This window comes from Silene latifolia, chromosome 3, assembly GCF_048544455.1.
Source record: "Silene latifolia isolate original U9 population chromosome 3, ASM4854445v1, whole genome shotgun sequence".
NCBI lineage: Eukaryota > Viridiplantae > Streptophyta > Magnoliopsida > Caryophyllales > Caryophyllaceae > Silene > Silene latifolia.
This window is the reverse complement of record NC_133528.1, coordinates 16327380-16348795: the sequence shown is the minus strand read 5'-3', so window position 1 is coordinate 16348795 and position 21416 is coordinate 16327380. Positions and strand designations below refer to the sequence as shown.

The 21416-nt window shown below is 37.4% G+C and overlaps 1 protein-coding gene across 4 annotated transcripts; it reads left to right on the top strand.

Annotated features, from left to right (window-relative positions):
- Positions 1–585: 585 nt before the first annotated feature.
- Positions 586–18469, top strand: LOC141647298 (piezo-type mechanosensitive ion channel homolog). 4 transcript variants are annotated; one of them, XM_074455432.1, is made up of 22 exons: positions 689–964; positions 3567–3647; positions 4295–4451; positions 4565–4716; positions 5520–5676; positions 5759–5945; positions 6062–6177; positions 6375–6459; positions 7478–7684; positions 7754–7931; positions 8859–8987; positions 9107–9280; positions 9643–9876; positions 10201–11742; positions 12493–14894; positions 15372–15767; positions 16181–16339; positions 16964–17467; positions 17547–17688; positions 17845–17989; positions 18120–18267; positions 18381–18469. In XM_074455432.1, exons 1-21 carry the CDS (start codon positions 916–918, stop codon positions 18253–18255), a joined length of 7332 nt encoding a protein of 2443 aa, XP_074311533.1. In that variant the 5' UTR covers positions 689–915; the 3' UTR covers positions 18256–18267; positions 18381–18469. The 4 variants fall into 4 exon arrangements, 3 of the variants coding, with proteins under 3 accessions (XP_074311534.1, XP_074311532.1, XP_074311533.1); XM_074455433.1 differs by having other exon boundaries at positions 586–964; positions 6375–6476; positions 18120–18404; XM_074455431.1 differs by having other exon boundaries at positions 675–964; positions 18120–18404.
- Positions 18470–21416: the final 2947 nt, after the last annotated feature.

Sequence of the window (21416 nt, the reverse complement as noted above, 5' to 3'; positions counted from 1 at the left end):
GAACAAATGAAACGATAAATTTCAACACACAAATCATAATTTAGCAGAGTAATTCGAAACTTAAACCTAGAAAAATCGAAAGAGGCATAAACATACTTGAATTGCTCTGATGGATGTTGGTGAGAAGAAAAACGATGATTATAATCCAGGAAAAATCGCAGACTGAACTTTGTCGATGAAATCGCAGGCACAAACCCTAGAAATTGGGGATGAACTTTGTCGATGAAATCGATGTTGATGAATCGAGATGATGAAGATGTGAACTGTGGGCTGGAGTTGTAATTTGGAATACGAGGGGTAAGGGTGTGGATTTGAAATGGGCCTATTTATTAATGTTTAGAATTTGATAGGATTTCTATCAAATCCAAATTCAAATTATGCTATCAGCCCAAACACCATATTTGGGCCAAATCCATGATTTAAAATGAAATACCTGTTTCCAAACAGGCCATAAAGAATCTTTTCCCTAACGCGATCCAAATCTGAACGGGCCAATATACGGCACAAGCTTGCATTAGATCACCTTTATCGGGCACTCTTCGTAGTCTTCCCTCTTTCTCGAAGCATAATGTATTAGAACAGAGTGAGTTTATACTCCGTAACTTATTCAACCGAAATAATCGGCATACATTTCTATTTCTGGGACAAATATCGATCAATTTACGAGATGAATCACAAAAATTGCATTAACCTTTTCGTTAATCACCATTATAATATCAATCGATCAACAAAATACAAGGAAATCCATGTTTTTTTGGAATATAAAATTAACAATTTTGTTTCTGAGATTTCAATTTCCTGGAAAAATTCGTGTGATTGCATGAATTTGTTCAAAATTCAGCAATGCATGGAAATATTGATTGTTTTTGCTATTAAATGTGAATTAAATTGAGTAATTCACTTGGTTTGATGTAAATGGGGAGATTTTTGACTGGAATTTTATTGCCATTGCTGCTTTTGACAGGTTAGAACTAATCAATTAACTTGTTTTCATCTTTTATGTGATTAATTCATCTATTTTTAGGGTTTTTACGAGTTTATTAATGCTTGGGAATGTATTTTGTTTAGCATTCTACCTACTCAAATTCTTGTGTGAGACCGTCTTACATTGGACTTCTTTTATTCTATACATGATTCAGTGAAGGGCTGAAGGCTATGTTTTTAGACTAACATAGTGCAAAGTGCAAACCCGTCTTACACAAGATCAACTCATTCGTTTAAGTCGCTACTAGCTAGCATGAATTTTTTATCTTCCATCTTTTTTTTAATCTTTAATATGTTGTTATTGTTGTTCTATACTTCTATAGCCGGGTTATGAGGTGCATAGGCTAGTACAACGTATCGATATGGGTACTCTTTGCTTTGAAAATAGGCCACAATGCCACATGAGAATGAAGTACTGAAGTTACTGACTACTAATGACTGATTTCAGATAATGTTGATCAACTATCAGATACTATCTGATGCTAATTTTATGATTGGTGGAAAGATTATGTGTAACATGGTCGAAGATTGTTGACTGCACTCTTGACGTAGATTATGCTTGGCGGAGTTATATTCGAAGTTTGAGGGCTAAAATTTAGAGTGAAAATGTTTCGGGGATGGGAATTTGGGGATTTGTAAGGCAACTAGAGGAAGTTAGAAAGAGATTAACTTCAAACAGAAATTGTTATATACGAGTATATCATTTTACTCACCCCGTCACTGTGTGAAACATAGATAAGATGTTTCCCAATAGGCTTGATGAAAATTGCGTCAAGTGACTGCTAGTCTGCTACTCTGCCATATAAGAGGCACATAAAATTTATTGAGCCATTTTACTTTAAATCTATCGTTTCCCGAAGCCAGTGGATAGTGGATCTTTGGCTCCATTGGATTGGAAATAATGTGAGGAACACAAGTGAGGTAAAAATTTGACTGGTTGGGACTTTACCTCTGGCCGTTGCCATAATGAGATAGAACATACTGGATTGTTAACTGGAGAATGACGGATTTCACATGGAGAAGATAGGTTGTAGCTGTATAAGCACTACTATTATGGTAAGATAAATAGTGAAATCATGGCAACTGTTGTGTTGTCTTAGTGACAGATGTCGATGGATATAACAAAACTTTCTTTAAGTTAATGGTGTAACCTCATGTAGAAAGTAGAATGGTTTGGAATATAGTCGAAGACTTTGATTGGTTGAATAATTGAATCAGAACAAAGTGAAGACTCACAACAGTCACAAGAGCAGCATGACTACCTACTGATAATGTAATCGAGTTTGCCTGAAATGCCTTCTCTTCAATCCTGTAGAGAAGTTGAAGCATTTTCCCGATCTGCTCCTATTATCTTTTGGCCTAGGAAAGACCGACATTCATAACATGCAGAAACCTATCTGAACAAACCTATAATTTCACCTGGCTTAAGTGGAATTTGACTATCTACGCGTGATAGATGAACCATCTCAACCAAAACCTTAAGGTGATGGTTGAGGCCCAACTATTATAATTATTCCTATTACGCTCCCTCACTCAAATGCCCATTGGGCTTGAAGAGTGGTTAGTTGTGCACCGGCTCCCCCGTACCGTGTGCTGGAATTCCACTTCACGAGTTTTTGAGGAGTTTTGAGGTTGTCAGGATTCGAACCCGTGACTAAAGGTCACCTGGCTCTGATACCATGATAGATGAACCATCTCAACCAAAACCATACGGTGATGGTTGAGGCCCAACTATTATAATTATTCCTATTAACGCACAGAAACATGAAGCTTTCTTCTGTGACATGAAACGTGTTACACGGACCATCCCTGTATTATCAAGTATCAACCTATTGTTGCAACTCAGAAGAAATAATGAGGACAAATTGTTTGCAGATGAACTGGTTTTCTTATGTTATATTACGTGGAGACCAATAAATCCCACACGCAGTTTAATATTGCTGGACTACCAGAATAGGAAATTGAATGGGAATGAAAGTGTACTTTATATTCTACGATGGAACTTTTGCAAATAATATCGAGGATCCGTAGGTGTCGTTTATTGTTGTGCATCATGCTTTTCAAAAGGGTGGAAAATCTTGAGTCTTATGCAAGTGAGCTTCTAAGATTTTATTTTGTTGCAAGATCTATTCTGTTAGTTTTTGCTACTGATCTTGCTCAAACTGGCCCTTATATCACTGCTTCGGATATATTACTGTTGAAGTTAGCTTGATTGCTAGAAAATATACTTAACAATTAATGCATCAGTATTGCAGTATTTTAATCATGTTTACACCTAGTAAAAAGCGTGTTCAGAAATTAGAAATATATACTTCTTCTGCTGTTCTTCCTTTCCAATCCTATTTACCCAGATTTATGCAAGGAGGATTTTGAAATGTGTGTAGAGGGGGGGAGTGGGTTGAATTGGAGGGAATATATATTTATATAAAAGAAAACCGTGAGTCTGCATAGTTCAAGCTCTACTTGAAAAATCATACTGCATATTAAGATGATATGTTCCCTGATTTCTTTTGCTGAGTTTCTCAGGTATTCCTCCCCCTCTGCATTTTATTAGCTTTGATCTTTTGATCTTCTTTATGCAGCTGCTTTACTTAGCTGGAGCTTAATATCTTTGCTGAATCTAATAGCGTTCCTCTTTGTTCAGTATGTTGCTTCTGAAATTGGTAAGTTCTGAACATTCTCTTACGCTGTCTGCCTCTTGTCATTTCCATTCCTCTCTAGTTTTAAGAAGGGAATGTGATAAGCTTCTTGCATTGTCATTATTTGTCAAAGCTTAATTAAGAGTGGGTGAAAGGAGTAAGCTAGTTGGATGCTTTTGATGGAAGATTCTGCACCGTTGAATGTTTTGAACCATAAACTCAATCGGTTTGGTGCTCACTCTAAATATTTTGTAAAGAACTCTAGCTCTAAAAAGCGGTACTCTAAAATAAGTGGCTAAATGATCAGATTCTCTTCTCTTATTACTTATCAAATATTTTTTTTTTTGATTATATGCTCAGGATTCCTTGCCATGTACACATGTACAATTCATTTTTTTGAAGGCGGAGTAAACTAGTAAAGTTGTAATTGATGCAGCCATCATTACATGAAACTCTATAGTTTCTAGGGAGAGGGAAACTTATTCTTTGATTATTCCGAGGCATGGATACCCGTCTTCTTTTGTGCTTAGGATTTTGTATTTTCTATATTGCTATTTTTGTCACACATGACGTGCATCTCAGCTGGACTGTATTTGATTTTCCAACAAAGACCAAATTTATCGTTTGTTACATGCGTGAGTGTTTGAAGTTAACTCTTTTTCTTCAATCAGGTATACGATCAAGGAACCGAGGATTATCTAGGTTGCTTCTTATATTTTCTCTATTGGTCTTACTTTCCTGTGCCGTCTTTCATATAAATCTAGCAATTCAAGGAGATCATTGGACTACTGAGGATGCTCAATGGGCAGAGCTAATGGGTCTTATAAGGTAACTTCATGTTTTAGTTACTTTTATCTCTTCATTTTCGGAAGCATTAGTCAAGTCAAGGAAAGCTTTTGAGAGCATGAAGTAACTCTGACTCCCTTCTTCCCTTGTTGCAGAGTTCAGACCACAGCCCTTTCTGCTATAGTATTTATTACGCTACATGTAATTGTGGCTCTGATTACTGCGTTTGATATTTATGGAAATGGAGCTAACTTGGAAGGAAGGACATATTTCTTGAGGACTTTATCTTCTTCATTGGAACGATTAGGTTTATGACATTCTCAATAATTCTTAAGACAACATCTAGCATAGTTTATGGTTGAACATTATTAGCTGTTGCTGAGATTAATTATACATAACGTACATGAAGTCAAACTATTGTTTAACTGTATATTCTTTGAGCAGAACATCGCTGTGAAGTTCTGTTAGAGCACGGCAGTAATTTTGAAACACTATACTGATATAACAGGCCTCTCACATGGACTGTAATCATTGCAGGAGAATGTTTGAAAGGGGGGAGGGAGGATTTTGCTGTTTACTTTTTCGTACATATGTAAATGTTGAGGTTTTTCCATTTCTGTACAGAGCACTGTCCTCTATATGTAGAAGTAGAAGGGAGAGACTAGGTTATATGTTAGCCGGCTACTACTCCTATCACCCATTGGTTTTAGTATAAAACTCTCACTTGACTAGTGACTAATCTCCCTTGTTTCTATGGGTTGCTTCGGGGTACTCGATAGTAAGTTAACCTTAGACCCTTTAATTAGGCACTTTGTTTCCAAAAGGTATTCATTAGCTTGTTTCCTCACCACTGTAAAAGTAATAAAGAATATTTTAGTAAGGTACATAGTTTACTCTAGTGAAATATAAAGCTGATTAATTGTTGTGGATTGTCTATTTGTATAAGTTAATATATATATTCTACTTCATGTCACATTCATATGTTCGTATATATTTACCATGAAGTGTTAATATCTACTTCTCAATCGGCAACAAATAGGTTGTGGCATGGAGTTTTACCTTGTGAATATTTTCTCATGATATCTAGCTTTTCCATTAATACTTCAACAGATTCTAAACTGCGGGAAGCATCTTGGTTGCTCCTGCCAATTATACAGCTTGGCGTGAGCATTAGTCATCCTTGTTGGATTTCCTTGCCATATTTCATTGGTAGTTGTGTTGGGCTAGTTGACTGGTCTCTGAATAGTAACCGTCTAGGTCTTTTTCGGTAAGCTTTCTAGTTGATTCGGGACTTAGATTCTGGCTTATATACATATATGTTAACTGACAATTAGTCTTCTTCATTGAAGGTGGTGGAATAAATTCTTACCTTACGCTGTCTCAAACATAATGTTGTTGTATATCTACCAACTTCCAGTTGAGTTTCCTGATGTATTCGAAGGGTTTGCTGGGTTCATAGGGCTATATAAAATCTCTTCAGTGTCGAATTGGTCAGAAATTTGTTACGGCTTGTTTCTTCTGCTTTTCTATATAATGGTAAGCATATTGCTGTATTTGAAGAATGTCCTGCCCTTTTTTGTTGGATTAACTTCCTTGCTGACTTGTGAAGTTTAATAACAATTGGAGCTCATTGTTGTTGCACTTTTATCCAGCTTGCAAGTATTAGATGTGATCTTGCTGAAGCAGGTAGCATTATATCTTCAAACGAAAGCGGTTTGACCGAGCCTCTTCTGCCATCCAACAATTTTTTGCCTATTTGCCAATCAAGGTATTTAATCGGGCTACCGCTCTAATATTTGTTTAGTACCAAACTACTTCAATGTAATTGTTGCCAAATTATCGCCCTTACTCTTCTGAGAGGGGGAAAAAGGGATCCTCGGCATGTTGTCCATGTCTAAGAATGTTCTGTGGTTGAGAAATATGGCTGTTTATACTCATTATCATTCATCTTTTTACTTGTTATAGATCCGGGTTAAGGTATGGCAATCTTCTGTCCACTGGAGCTGTTTTCCAGACATTCACGATCAACTTCTTCACGTATGGATTTCCGGTATGCCTGCCACTAATGTATGTGCCTTTTCCCCCCTTCCTTTGCTGTCTTATTTTCTTCCAGGCTAACCTATTAGTGATTAGATGCATGCTAGTGACACAAGGTTGTAACTCACTATAATAGGATTATAGGTGAAATGGTGCATCTTTACAGATGTATAAGTTATGTTCTTTCTGACCTGACAAAACATCTAATAGAAAGGAATGATTTTTCACCCATGTATACATAATATTTTTCAGCTGACATTTACTATGATTCTACTGAGTAGAAAAGAATGCCCGGGGAAATTTCAACTAATATATAAATAATGCCTGGGAGGTGATGGTGTCAACCTTGTTAGGTATGCGATATGTAATCACTGATAAAGAGGGTTGGGGCTCGGGTGGAGGAAAGGGGAGAGGGGAATAAATTTTACTTGCTAAAGGAAAGTGATATCTTGTACGTTAACCGTGGGAAAAAAATACAAAATAACTATATTAGAACTGTAAAATTTCGGGAGAAAGCCTTTTCAGTGCACCAAGTTCATTTTCGGCGCGTTTAATTTCTCACTATGCTGATGTAAGGCACACCTTTTTTTTCCTTTCTGGAGTTTGAAGGAAGATAATGTTCCTCTTAGTAGTAAACAACTAAACATCCTAATACCCTATATTAGGCTTATGTGTGTTACTGTGTTTCTATATTCAATTCAGCCAAATACTTGCCATTCTTTGGTTTTTGGATTATGATTGGAATAAAGCAAAATGACCCATTAAAATGTCGCACTTCTTTTTATCATGAAGTAGCAGTTATTTAATGCAACTCCTGACGCAATTTTCGTCATCGGTGGTCCGGAAACAGCCTTTTTTGTGTTAACGCACATGGGCAAGGCTGCATACTTCCGGAGTTCCGGACCCCTTTACCCCACCATTGGTGGGAGCCTCTCCTGCTCTGGGGTAATGTTGATGTGTATTTTTGTGGGCATCATTGTTGGTTGTATGTATAGGTATGATTTTGAATCTCACCTTGTTTATTTTGACAGATCACACTTTTTGCGCTAGCATATTGGAGTTTCCAGTTTGCTAGCCTCTTTTCGTTTGGCTTGATTGTATATGTTGGCTACATCTTATCTGTGTTCCCTTCCTTGTTCCACTTCCACCGGCTGAACAGCATGCTTCTCATCTTCATTCTTTCTTGGGCTACTTGCACTTACGTCTTCAATGTGTATTGTAATGAAAAAATGCAGAAGGTAATAATTTTGGGCCTTACATATTGCACCCCTGTAGCACCTTTGGGCTTAAACCTTAAATTTTGACAGGACAGAGAGATTTGGGAGACTATCGGCTTGTGGCGTTATTCCTTTCCGGGTGCCTATCTCTTTGCACAATTCTGCCTTGGTGTCCTGATAGCTGTGGGAAATCAAGTGCATAGTTCTGTTTTCTTTTTCTTACCCGATGGGGCTGAGCAATCTTTATCCAATGACTCTGCAGTGGAAGGTGAGTTGGAATCGAAATGTTCTGAGTTAGCTGTTTTATTTTCACTAATGGCAGTGTGGCACTATATCTAAGTAAGTACAATGTGATTACGTGAACTATGTTTTATAAAGTTGTGGTCTAATGGAGGGTTAAGCTCAAACTAATAGAAATTCATTAAACTCGTACGGAGTATAATGTATTACAACATCGCGCCTTTTCAAAGGTTTCTATTTATTTTAGAAGCAATTTCCCAAGAGCCCATTTGAAGTGGTATCAGGCCTATCAGCTGCATTTATAACCCGATAACCAAGATGAAACCGCAACAACCTCTTCTGAGATCAAGTCTCATTTTGAGATTTAATACCATGATCGCGTGTACGATATGTACGTGCTACTAAGTGACAATGTGGTTCAGAATGAAGCATATACAAAATAAGCAACCATATTTGGTTTTCTTTGAGTTTCTTTTCATCACTTGAGATATTTAAAAAAGAACAAATCTGAATTGTTTTTGGTTACTTGAGAAACTTGTCAAAGTAAAACTTAACTGGTTGTTGCAATATATCTTGCCCTTACACACTTACCTCTTGCTGGAACAAAAATTTCAACTTGGCTTAAACTACAGAGTTCCTGCCCGACTTTGGCACCTTCTGAGGCCACAAACACCATATGTATATTTATAACTTTGATGCCCTCCATGCTCTCTTCTTTTCACAGTATATTTACTTTTCAGTGAGTCTTTTACAAAACGGTCTCACATGTAAGAACATACCATATCCTTTCATAAACCTCATTTAATTATAGAGATAACAGATTGGGCTTACCGCCTTGTATAAGTTCTGTATTTATTTTCAGCTTTTTTCATGATCTGCCATGTCCTTTCGATACAATTTATGTAGAAATGTAATACATTATCCACAATCTAACTGATGAATCTGACTTTTTCAGAGAAAGAAGAGACCAAAGTGTTAATCGTTGCTACAATTGTGTGGCTTTTTAGCAAATGTTCTCGAGCTATAGTGATGACCATCATCCTAATGATAGCTGTCAAACCTGGTTTCATCCATGCTTTATACAGTATGTGGCTTTACATTCTATTATTTTCCTTTTTTTTTTTGTTTTTTTTCGTCTTTGACAATGTTCATTGTTTAAAACCTATTGTTATCACTGTCGAAAGTTTACATTTCCCATTTTAGTTATATTCTTCATGCTGTATCTCCTGAGGCCCACAATCGATTGGAGAATGCGGCAAGCGCTGATTCTTTTGTGCGAGGGGCATTTTGCATTGTTATACATTCTTCAGCTCAATCTTTTTGCTGAATTGCTGAAATCACAAGGATCATGGCCGTTAAAAGTGCTTTCACAAGTAGGTAAGGTTTCATACCCAATCATTTCAAACAATGATAATTGCCCTGCTATTATAGTTGGTAAATTTTCCTTCTGAGCCTATAATGTTCCCTCCATCCCATTTATATTGTCCCCGTTTGACTTTGGTGGTCGACCAATGTCAATTTTGACCATTTATTTTCTCCAGATATAAGTGGATAAAATGTTAAATTTGTCACGTTTGATTTATCAAGAGTATATTTTCATTGTATAATATTTAAAAGGTTGTAGTTATTATACATTCCGTAAATTATTTGTCAAAGTTGACATCGGTAAACTACCAAAGTCAAATGGGGACAGTTAAAATGGGATGGATGGAATAATTTGTAGCTGTTGTGCTCTGTAGGTCTTCTTGAGTATGATAGCACTGGAGATTTCTTGAAGATAGTGTTACTTGCTTGCTTTTGTGTGATCCATAATCATGGATTTGAACTCCTTTTCTCGTTCTCGGCAATTTTACAGCATGCTCCTTGCCTTCCTTTTGGGTTCAGCATTTTAAAAGCTGGCTTGAACAAATCTGTTCTTTTGTCGGTGTATATTTCTAAGTCGAAGGAGAATCCTAGACACTGTTCTTCCCATGGTATACCCTCTAACGATGTTGTTTGCTTAATTGCTTTTGCTTTAATTTTCCAGGCATAATCTTTTTCAATACTTACCGGACCCTCGCCTTGCGGGGACGCCATTGTGCACGGGGATGCCCTTTTAATCTTTTCAATACTTAATTTCAGTTTGGAGAATAACCTTAAGATAATAATCAAGAGCTACGAAAGTTCCATAGTTTCTTGGTATTTTTTAAAGGTGTGATCATCAACGCAGGCACCAATTTTAGTAAAGTAGAAGATATTGACAATCTATTTGCGTTTTGCCTTGACTACAAGCTTGACATATCCCCCCTTGCTTTCAGACAGGAGGATTGCATCTTATCTTGGTGCTATCGGGCAGCACTTTCTGTCAATATACCATTCATTTGGTACTTACATTGCATTTCTTACCATACTCCTAACAGTATACCTTGTGCCCCCCAACTATGTATCATTTGGATATCTCTTTTTCCTTCTCTTTTGGCTGACTGGAAGGCAAATCATGGGAAGAACAAGAAGGCGCCTTTGGTTTCCTCTGAAATTATATTCAGTTATTGTATTCCTTTTAACTTATGCCTTAAGTGTCTCCTTAAGTTTCCGGTCTTCGCTATCGAACTTGGTGGATCTACATTCCTCATTTGGGTTTAACCCACAAGCTTCAGCTTTTGAAAATGTTTGGGATTCCTTGGCTGTGCTAATAGTCATGCAACTACATAGTTATGAAAGAAGACAAAGCAAATCATTTTCCTCAGATGATTACGATAAACCAGACTACAACACATGTTCTTTCATGAGGCGCCTTCTAGTCTTGCACAATGAGAAAATATTGCTCATTGCCTTATTCTATGCATCTTTGTCTCCTGTAAGCATATTTGGTTTGATTTATCTTATTGGTTTGGTTATCAGTTCAACTTTACAGAAATCGTGTCGGGTCCCATCAAAATTCTTTTCAGTTTACTCGGGAATTCTTCTGATGGTTGAATATCTTTTCCAAATGTGGGGTGGCCAAGCTGGAATGTTGCCTGGTCAAAAACACTATCGCCTGTCCCAGTTGGTTGGTTTACATTTATTTAAGCCAGATTTTTGGAGTCTGGAATTTGGTTTGCGAGGAAAGATTTTTGTCATAATTTCTTGCATGCTTCAGTATGTGGTGTTTCGCTGGGTGGAAAATTTACCTGGCACACTTGGAAGAGAAGGGAAATGGGAAGAAGTCTTCACTTTGTTTGGTCCTGCTTATGAAACTCCTACTTCGGTCTTTTCCTCTGAAACTGTAACTAAACTACCTATAACTAGCGAGCCTCTTTTACAGACACAAAAAGAAAACGAGAAAGTGTTTCTGTCTTTCAAATCCCGTGTATCCCTAGACGCAAATACTCAGCATTCTGGAGAAACAAGAAGCTTTAAGGATGCCGATAAGCCTAACGAGAAATTCTCTGGCATTTCAGAAGGTAGTGGAAAGTGGAACAAGAAACACATTATATCTTTGAGGAAGGAGAGGCTGCAAATGCAGAAGACTTTGCTAAAGGTGTATGTGAAGTTCTGGATAGAAAATATGTTTAACTTGTTTGGCCTTGAATTAAACATGATAATATTACTCCTTTGCAGCTTTGCTATTTTGAATTCAATTTCTTTGCTTTACATAGCAGCCTTAGCTGCATGTATTCTTATGAAGAGACATGTCATACAAAAATCATGGCCTATTTTTGTCTTTGCATTTGGCTCAGTCCTCATCCTCGAGTACTTGGCAGCTTGCAAGTATCTAACATCTCCAACAAAAGTAGACACATTGTATGTAGACTTGTCCTGCCATGACTGTTGGAAAAAGTCGAATGTCTTCTTTGACTACTGCCTAAAATGTTGGCTAGGTATGTTTACTTTGTTCATCTACCTTTTCTGTTTGATTAATTAATTGATTCTTGGTTTTTGTTCTGAAAGTGATGGACTAATATTGAATTGCTATTATATTCACCAATCTAGTGTATTGTCACCAATCTACTGGAATGTCCTTGGCTAATCATGTTTTGGAGTGTTTTCTTTTTGGTGTAAAAGGAGTTGCAAGTGCAATTTTGATGGGGTTTTTGAACCAGGGTCATGAGTACCAATCAATTATTATACCAGCTATGCTATAGCTGACATCCGCTCCTTGGCTAGTATGTAACACCAGTACACCACTACCTACCACCCCATATGTACTTTGCCTTAGATCTTAGTGAAGTTAGGGAGGTCGAAGATATGGAGCTTATCCCTATGGTTCGGGGTGACAAGACTTTCTTCCAAAGGAGGATTCATGTTCCTTTTTTTTTTTTAGGTTTGGGACGATCCCTTCCATGGTCAAAAGTCAAAACGGAATGCATGTGGGGGGTCAGAATGATTTTATGTGGAGATGCAATTAACTAACAATTATCCTTCTTGTCTCAGTGCAAGAAATCAACGTATAGGTTTGGTCAACAGAACCTCGGTCCCTCTTCACCCCATAGGATGATCCCAAAAAAGCGCTCTAACTTGCATCTTTGCACATGTTGAGGACCTTTTTCGAGAGGTTTTTCTGGATATATGTCTTTCGTGAAGTGATATTGCAGAAGTCTTACTTGGCTTTGTGTTTGATCTATCTTCAGGTATAATAGTTGATGATCACCGGATGCTTGTTAGTTATTGGGCTGTTTTCATGATCTCTTGTTTCAAATTACGTGCTGATCAACTTTCCAATCTATCTAATACACATTTGTATAAGCAGATAGAGTCCTTCAGAAATGTTACATGTGTACTGAGTGATCTCTCTTTTGAAACAAAATGCATGTGGACATCACTTGACTTCTTGAGGCTTGAAAGTTACTGCCATTTGCTGGATTTTGTTCTTACTTTAGTTTTGGTTACTGGTACCCTTGAATTTGACATTCTTCACTTGGGATATCTTGGGTTCGCACTTGTATTTTTTCGTATGAGGCTTGAGATCTTGAAGAAGAAGAACCAAATTTTTAGTTGGTTGCGTGTATACAACTTTGCCCTAATTGTTCTCTCCCTGGCTTACCAGTCTCCGTTTGTTGGGGATGCAAATGAAGGAAAATGTGACACATCAAATTACATTTATGAGATCATTGGTTTTTATAAGTACGATTATGGATTCAAGATAACATCAAGATCAGCCCTTGTTGAGATCATAATCTTTGCATTGGTATCTTTACAGTCATATATGTTTGAATCCAAGGAATTTGATTATGTATCAATGTATCTTGAAGCGGAACAAATTCAAGCTGCACTTCGCGAGCAGGAGAAGAAAGCGGCTTGGAAGACTAAACAGCTTCTACACATTAGGAGGGTTGAAGAGCTGAAAAATCAACGGAATTTGCAGGTTGAGAAAATGAAGGCAGAGATGCTTAACTTGCAGACAGAGTTGCAAAGAACCACCAGCCCTAAAGATTGTGGGAACACCTCATCAAAAAGTGGACACAGGAGAATGTCATCAATGAATTCATGCAATGGAAATAACTATAACGAAGAGAACCCTTGCAGGAGTTTCGACTCATTAAATTTTGAAATCACTGAATCTGCAGCGGAGAAGAATGATTTGAAAGTCTCTGTTCGGGATATTAGGGAACATAAAGAGGTCAATCTAGTGAGTTTTGACAACTTGGACAGAAAAGAAATAGAGAAACTTCAAGATAGGGAAAGCCCTTTGAAGTCTGCTCTGCAGCTATTTGGTGATGGTGTTTCTCATGTACAGTCTCTTGGGAATTTGGCGGTTAACAATATTGTAAATCTTCTAAACATTGATGTCGAGGAGCTGATTTCAGAAGAGCAGTCTGTTGAAAATGTGGAATATTATGGGTTACAGTCTCAAAGCACGAGTACTTTTTCTATTAATTCTGATTGTGGAACAGTAGAAGCTTTGCATGCTTATATAAGCATGCTCTTGCGATACGTGTGGGCCCAGATGCGGTCACATAATGATGTAGTTTGTTATTGCTGCTTTGTCTTAATATTTCTCTGGAACTTCAGTCTGCAATCAATGTTTTATCTTGCTGGACTTTTCTTGTATGCACTATGTGTTCATGCCGGACCAAGCAATGTGTTCTGGATAATAACACTAATGTATGCTGAGTTCTGCATATTACTACAGTATCTATACCAGATCAACATTCAGCATTGTGGTTTCACCATTGAACTTAGTTTTCTGCAGGAGATAGGGTTTCCTGGGTATAAAGTGACGTCATCTCTCGTAATCAGCAATTGGCCTCTTTTTCTGGTTTATTTATTCACACTATTGCAGTCTTCTATAACCGCAAGAGATTGTGAATGGGCTGTTATTAAGGAATTAGGCTCTTTTAGAAAGAAAGATTCTGACAAGGGTGAAGATCATAAGAGTTCAAATTGGTTGGAGAAAGTTGAGAGGCTATTACTCTCCTTAATTAAGGTGACAAAGTTGATACTAAGTACTCTATACAGGTATTGGAGATCGTTAATAGAGGGTGCAGAAACACCTCCTTACTTTGTACAGCTGTCTATGAGGGTCAATGTGTGGCCAGAGGATGGGATTCAACCAGAAAAAATAGGGTTCAGAATCAACCGGTTGCTCAAAATTGTTAATGATCGGAGATCCAGAGACTGCTCGAATCGTTATCCTGTTAGCAGGATTCGTGTTCAAAGCATTGAGCAAAGTCCAGAAAACCCGAATATAGCTCTTGCTGTTCTAGAAGTGCTATATGCTTCCTCCTTGGTAGAAGGTATCCCAGTGGAATGGCACCACTCTCTAACACCAGCAGAAGATGTGGCTAAGGAGTTGCTCGAAGGCCAACGTGAAGGATTATTTGAAGAGATTGGATTTCCTTATCACGTACTTTCTATCGTCTGGGGAGGAAAGAAGGAGATTGATTTATACGCTTATGTGTTTTGTGCTGACCTGGTTGTTTTCTTCTTAGTTGCCATCTTTTACCAATCTATCATAAAAAACAAAATTGAGTTTCTTGAAGTTTATCAGCTTGAAGACCAATTCCCAAAGGAGTTTGTTTTCATCTTGATGGTAAGTTCCTCTTCTGGAATATCTTTTATTTGGGTACCCTTGAGCTGATGGTAGTCCTTTAGAGCTGCATTACCAATCTGAGCAGGTGGTCAGGTGGATTTCGGACGTCATTGCCTGAAATTGTCTAGCTTTCTTTAGCGTCACGTAAATTTTCTGACAATATAAGACATTGTGTTCTATCCAAATGAGAAAATTTTACGTGTCGCTAAAGAAAGCTAGAAACTTTCAGGAATGACTAAAAATTTTGAATCACCCCAAAATCTCGGTCTGAAATCCACCTGACCACCTTTTAACTTGTTCTTGTAGAACAATAAACCTCAAAATGTAGGCAAAAGGAGGTAAAATAATAACTTAATGGTGAATAAAGAATGCAGAGTTGTGCACTTGCCTCTTTCAGTATACCTGCAGTTCCGATTTTTTTTTTTCTTAATTTAGCAGTTTTTTTCTGCTCGCTGACAATTTGTATTCTCCTTACAGATAATATTTTTCTTAATTGTTCTTGATCGTGTTACATACCTTCGCATATATGCCACTGGGAAAGTTATCTTGTATATCTTCAACCTAGTTCTATTTACCTTTGCTGTGACCAAGTATGCTTGGTCAACAGAGACTTCTCCACATCATTCAGGAAGATTTGGATTGCGCTGTATATACCTAATGAAGACAATCTCCTTAGCACTTCAGGCTGTTCAAATTCGATTTGGTATTCCTAATAGAGGCACCTTATACCAGCAATTTTTGACAAGCAATGTTTCCAGAATTAATTACCTTGCCTTCAGAGTGTACCGTGCTCTGCCGTTCCTCCATGAACTACGGTGTGTTCTTGACTGGTCCTGCACTACTACATCCTTGACGATGTATGACTGGTTGAAGGTAGACACATTTTCCTAAAAACATATTATTGTTCACTTTTGAACTTCTATTTTGATATAGCATCTTCTTTTTTTTGACAAACATAGCATCTTCTTTTAGTGCACACAGTATTCGGGCATGAGAGGGTTCAAAACAAAACACAAAATGAAGTATTTCTAGGAAAGTAGTCAACTCGCTGCTCTATGAGAGGGGTTCAATTCCTCCCTCCCGGAATTTCGGACCACTCTCCCCTTTGGAGCGTATCAGACATCATGGGAAAGTTGGACATATTTTACACATGCTCATATACTTCCAACACAAACAAATCTTCTGCTGTTATCTTCTTGTTGTCCTTATTATTGCTCATTTTTTTCTTAGTATTGACCAAGAATTAAAGTATGAAATTATGAACATAACACAACTCGTGTTTTCAGTTAGAAGATATTCACGCAAGCTTGTTTCTTGCCAAGTGTGATGCGGATTTGAATAGAGCAAACCACAAGCAAGGACAGAAACAAACGAAAACAACGAAATTTTGCAATGGTATTTGCTTGTTCCTTGTGCTGATTGGTGTTATATGGGCTCCTATGCTGGTAAGTGCTCAGCATAACATATTTTCATCTAGTAAATCAGTAGCATACTCTTGACTTTCTCCGTGATCATATCATATGAAAATAATGAAAATCAATAGAGGATATGATATCTTCCAAGTTCCATGGAAAATCAGGGAAAAGAGAGCAGGCCAGCAAACTGTACTACTGTTAAAATAGCCTCTGAAGTAATCTTCAAGACTTGATTAATACAATAATGCACTGGTTCCATTTCACAAGTTTTCTGATAACTTTAACAAAGATGAATAGTTTTCTTAGCTTCTAGAGAATGATAGGTTAAGAACTCTATCTATTGGGATTTTGTGTGTGCCTCACCTCATATTAGGAGGGGCCTTGATTGACTCGGGGATGAACATTTTCCTAGAAACAGATTTCAATTTTTTTTTCCTGTGTCTGATGACTTTGATTTGTACGAATGGCAGGGAAAATCAAAGTCGTCCTTTACGTAACTAATTTTCCATTGTATAAATGCCAATTATCCCCTGCTCTTCCTAGTTCCTATTCCCTGCTTCATTCTCTTCTTATATTATATTCTGTAGAGCCTAAAAAAGGAAATTTTATTATGAAACTTCAAATTTTTTTCCCCTAAATATTTTCTGTCAACAGATGTACAGCAGTGGAAACCCAACTAACATTGCGAATCCTATCAAAGACGCCGGTGTCCGAGTAGATATAAAAACTGTCAGTGGAAGGCTTACTCTATATGAGACCACCTTATGCAAAATGCTCTCAGGGGAGGACCTTGATATACGAACTAATCTCGACCCTCGTGGTTATTTGAAAGCATATGACGAGAATGATATTCAGGTGATTTGCTGCCAAGCTGATGCAAGTTCCATGTGGCTTGTCCCACCTATAGTCCAATCTAGGTTCATCCAGTCTCTTGGCTGGAGTATGGACATTCTATTTTCTTGGAAGTTTACAAGGGATCGACCAAAAGGCAAGGAGGTTGTCAGATATGAATTGATTCTTCAGGATCATGATTCTCCAAGAGTAGAACAAGTCACGGATGTTTTACAGGGTAATACCGACAGTTTTGCAATTTACGACATCTATCCTAGATACTTTCGCGTCACTGGATCTGGAGATGTGCGACTTCTTGAAGAGGCGGTATGTCTATGAACTTGGTTTTCTTTTATCTTGGTTCCTTTTTTATCTTCTAATAATCAATCATATTAGCTTAATACAGGTGGAGTTGGTCAGCGCAAATCTCACCCTCCATAGAGCCAGTCCAGGATGGTGGTCTTTTGATGACCTCGATCCTCTAGGGGTGAGTGATCACTGTGGACCAGCTGGACCTGTTGCTGTGATTGTTTCTGAGGAAACTCCACGTAAGTCATGGAAGATTCGTTTTTAGTGGCTTGCGATGTCAAAGATAATAATGATGAATGAATGGCATGATAGTTACAAAGTCCCTTCCCCCTCCCCTCTTCCTTGGACCTAGTTTCTCCTGACTATCTGAGTAATTTAACATTGTGCTTCTGCAGAAGGCATTCTTGGTGAAACTCTCAGCCATTCAAGCATATGGGGTCTTTACATTACCTTTGTTCTAGCAGTTGGACGGTTTATCAGACTTCAATGTGCTGACTTAAGAATGAGGATACCCTTCGAGAATCTCCCTTCTTGTGACAGGTAACGTTTGTTGTTAAGCGTATAAACGGATCTGGGTTTAGTGATTTGTTATCCGTTCTCGTCCATACTGAAATTCAGGGTTCAAGACTTCTAGTCTAATACTTAAAAGTTCTTCCATCGTTCAACGCAGGTTGTTGGCAATATGCGAGAACATTTACACCGCCAGAGCTGAGGGAGAGCTTGAAGTTGAAGAAGTCCTTTACTGGACGCTGGTTAAGATCTACAGATCACCACACATGCTGCTTGAGTACACAAAACCCGACTGACAGCCTGAAAGGGTATTCTTACATCATAATATCATATTGTTCAAAAAATTCAATTTGTTATTTGCAAGAATACGTATGCCCTATGTAACTATGTTCCCTCGACTCTTCACTTTGACTCACTGTAGTTGTCCACATGAAACGTCTTCCAACACGGCATGGCACTTCGATCTGGCAAATACTCGTACATTGTGGGAGTAACGGAGACTTCGGAGAGTAAATAATAGTGAGAAATAATTGGATAAAGATGGGTCACCTCCCCGTCAAGGTTTGACTCAACATTCCGCCAATAAGTCTTATGTGAGACGATTGTTTGCATATAGCCAAGTCATTAACCATATTACTCCTCACAAGTGTTGGTAACATTCATTCTATTAGTCTTGTATAAGACCGTTGTATGAACAGAAGTAGCTATTATGCCAATGAATAAATGAGATGCATCCGTGCTACCAAATATAAAAAGTATCCTATATGCCGAAGTTTTATATACTGAGATAGTCTCACATGAAACTTGCTCGTGTACAATGAGTTTACTTTTGTTGCACTAATTGTTTGTCATAACAAGTTAGTCTTATTGTATAAGACGGTCCTATGCAATCATTTAATTGTACCTAATTACGTGGCATAAATTAAGTATAAGCCATGGGATTCACGACGTGTTGACTCTTACCGATGTCAACAGAAACAAAAGGGTGCGTATGATATTCCACACCTGTAAAAAAGTTAACGAGGGTGACGTAGAGTATAAAATAAGGGCGTGATTTACAAGTATGTATGCTTTCAATTCCCATTGTTTTAGAAGACAAGTTTATTGACTGACTAAAAACGAGTCAGCAAATCGATGAAAGCATATCATTCAGGATGCGTATTTAATCACTCTTGCCTTGTAACCAGGGCTACTTGATTGGGTCACTTGGAGTTATTGAATTATTGATGGTTGAATTTGTGGTCATTGTTTCAAGGCCTCAAGATTCAAATGATACCTTGACCCCATAATATCTCTCCAACCATCTTTGATGAGGAAGGTTTAAGGAATTGGAAATTGCCACGTATTTATGGAAATTAATTATCAGTTCACTTGTGTATTTATGGGTTCCACTCCCCAAGTCGCCGGAGACACACACAATAGGTTGACCTCTCCGATTTGTTAATCAGCTAGTCTTCCTTGTGACGGGATTGGCTAATCTCGTCACAAGCTTGTGACCTCTCATAGAAAGGGAGAGGGGACAAAGGTTGGGCACCCCCATGTGCTTCCCACTCACCTATCAATGGACATTTTATGAGAGGAAACGGTACCCGTCACAAGCTTGTGACGGATATCGCCGTCACAAATGAGAATTTGTGTTTGTTGATTCCGTAATCTCCAATTCTCCATCCTAAATTTTGAGTACACATACACTTAACTTAATAATAGCGCTCGACTCATTTATTATATTTATTCCATCTCCGTATTTATTAAAAATCTCTACAATATTACAAATCCCCACTAAACTAAAAGAATAAGAAAAGTCTAATATTTTTCCGCCTAAATGAATATTCCATATTTGGGCTTCATTATATTCTATTTACAATTGGGCCAAACTACTTAATTCCATACACATTTATATACCTACATTTAGGCCAATACTAATTAATTACATACAACAACTAACCTACTACAAGATAAGAGCATTCATATATTCTTTTTACTTCTAAAACGAAAAAAATTGCCAATAATATATATATATTTCTCACACTTTAATTTAATATCTATTTCTACTCTATACAACGCGAGCATTTAAATTTTGGTTAATTTTTTTATTTTTTATTTTTATTTAATGTATACATAAGTATATTTATTACAACACATATACACACAAAATAGTTTCAGCAATTTTATATAGAGTAGCAATGTTGAACCTTCTTTTTTTCTATCTTTTAATACAAAACATTACTAATATTAAGTTTTATTCTTTACTAAAATTTCAAATGGAGTTAAAATAAGTTAAATATAATTAAATAATTGTTAAATTCTCTAATGTTTCTCACAAATGTCGTGCTTTAGCACGGGATCTCAACTAGTTTCTAATTAAACAAAAACTATAATTAATATCTTCAAAAACAATAATTAATATCTTGATGACGTAAACGACAATTAATATCTGGGCGATGATGTGTTACACCAGATATGTGATGTCACACACTAGTCACATAACGATGTTGTTCACCCCAAACTCGCGACTCACGCAAATCATAACACCGCCTCAACCCCGCCCCTGTAACCACCTTCCACTCATCCCTCTCCTCCTCATCCCCCTCGACCGTCTCGTCTTCCACATCGTCATCGTCTTCAAACTCCGTCTGCACAAAGTGCATTCTAAGCCGTCCATTCTGGCGAAAAGTGCACAAAATCTCCGGCCTTTCAATCATCGTCTCAAAAATCTCTAATCGTCCATCTTTCCTCACAGACTTCAACGTAAAATTCCTCCGCCCGTTCTCGCTCAATGACGTCAATGGCGGCGGAAGCCTCCTCTTCTCCGATCCTCCTTTATTCTCTTTTCTCATATTGCCACGCGTCATTAATGGTGAATTATACGATGATTGACACGATTCCTTACAATTACTATTACTACTACTGCAATTATAGAAATCGGAATCGAAACCAAAACTCGTGATCATTTCGTCGGAACTCTCTGATCCTAAGGTTTCCGTACACGATGTAAGGTTGAAATCGGCTTCTTTGAGATCGCAAGGTGTTTGATGAAATGCTTGAATGGAAGAGTACATGTGTTCTTCCATTGAATAAAGGTCAGAGAATGTGTTGTTACTTTTGGTACAAATGCTCATAACAAACTTTTTTTTGTTGTCTCACTTTTTTTGTTTTTGTTTTTTATATTTTTGGTTTCTAATTTTGGAAATTATTGATTTGATTTTTGGCTTTTTGTTTTGCTTAGATAGAGAGGAGAGATAGGGAGGTTACTATATACACAAATATGATCCTATCCTAAGCCAAAGATAGGAAGGAATAAAGGAAGGAAGGAAGTTGGAAGTTCATAGATGCTTTTGTTTATGAATCTGGATCCTACTCATTTATTGGATTGGATTTTATAAAGCAGATATGATTTGTTATTTTGAAACACTTAGTTTTGAGTAAGACCGTTGACACAAAGATAGTAATTTTTTGG

Bases quoted from the DNA above. Each gene is read 5' to 3' on its own strand.
- LOC141647298 (XM_074455432.1), top strand. From the start codon at position 916: ATGGGGAGATTTTTGACTGGAATTTTATTGCCATTGCTGCTTTTGACA. The intron at 7,685-7,753 runs GTAATAATTTTG...AAATTTTGACAG, and splicing joins GTAATGAAAAAATGCAGAAG to GACAGAGAGATTTGGGAGAC. The intron at 17,468-17,546 runs GTATGTCTATGA...AGCTTAATACAG, and splicing joins TGCGACTTCTTGAAGAGGCG to GTGGAGTTGGTCAGCGCAAA.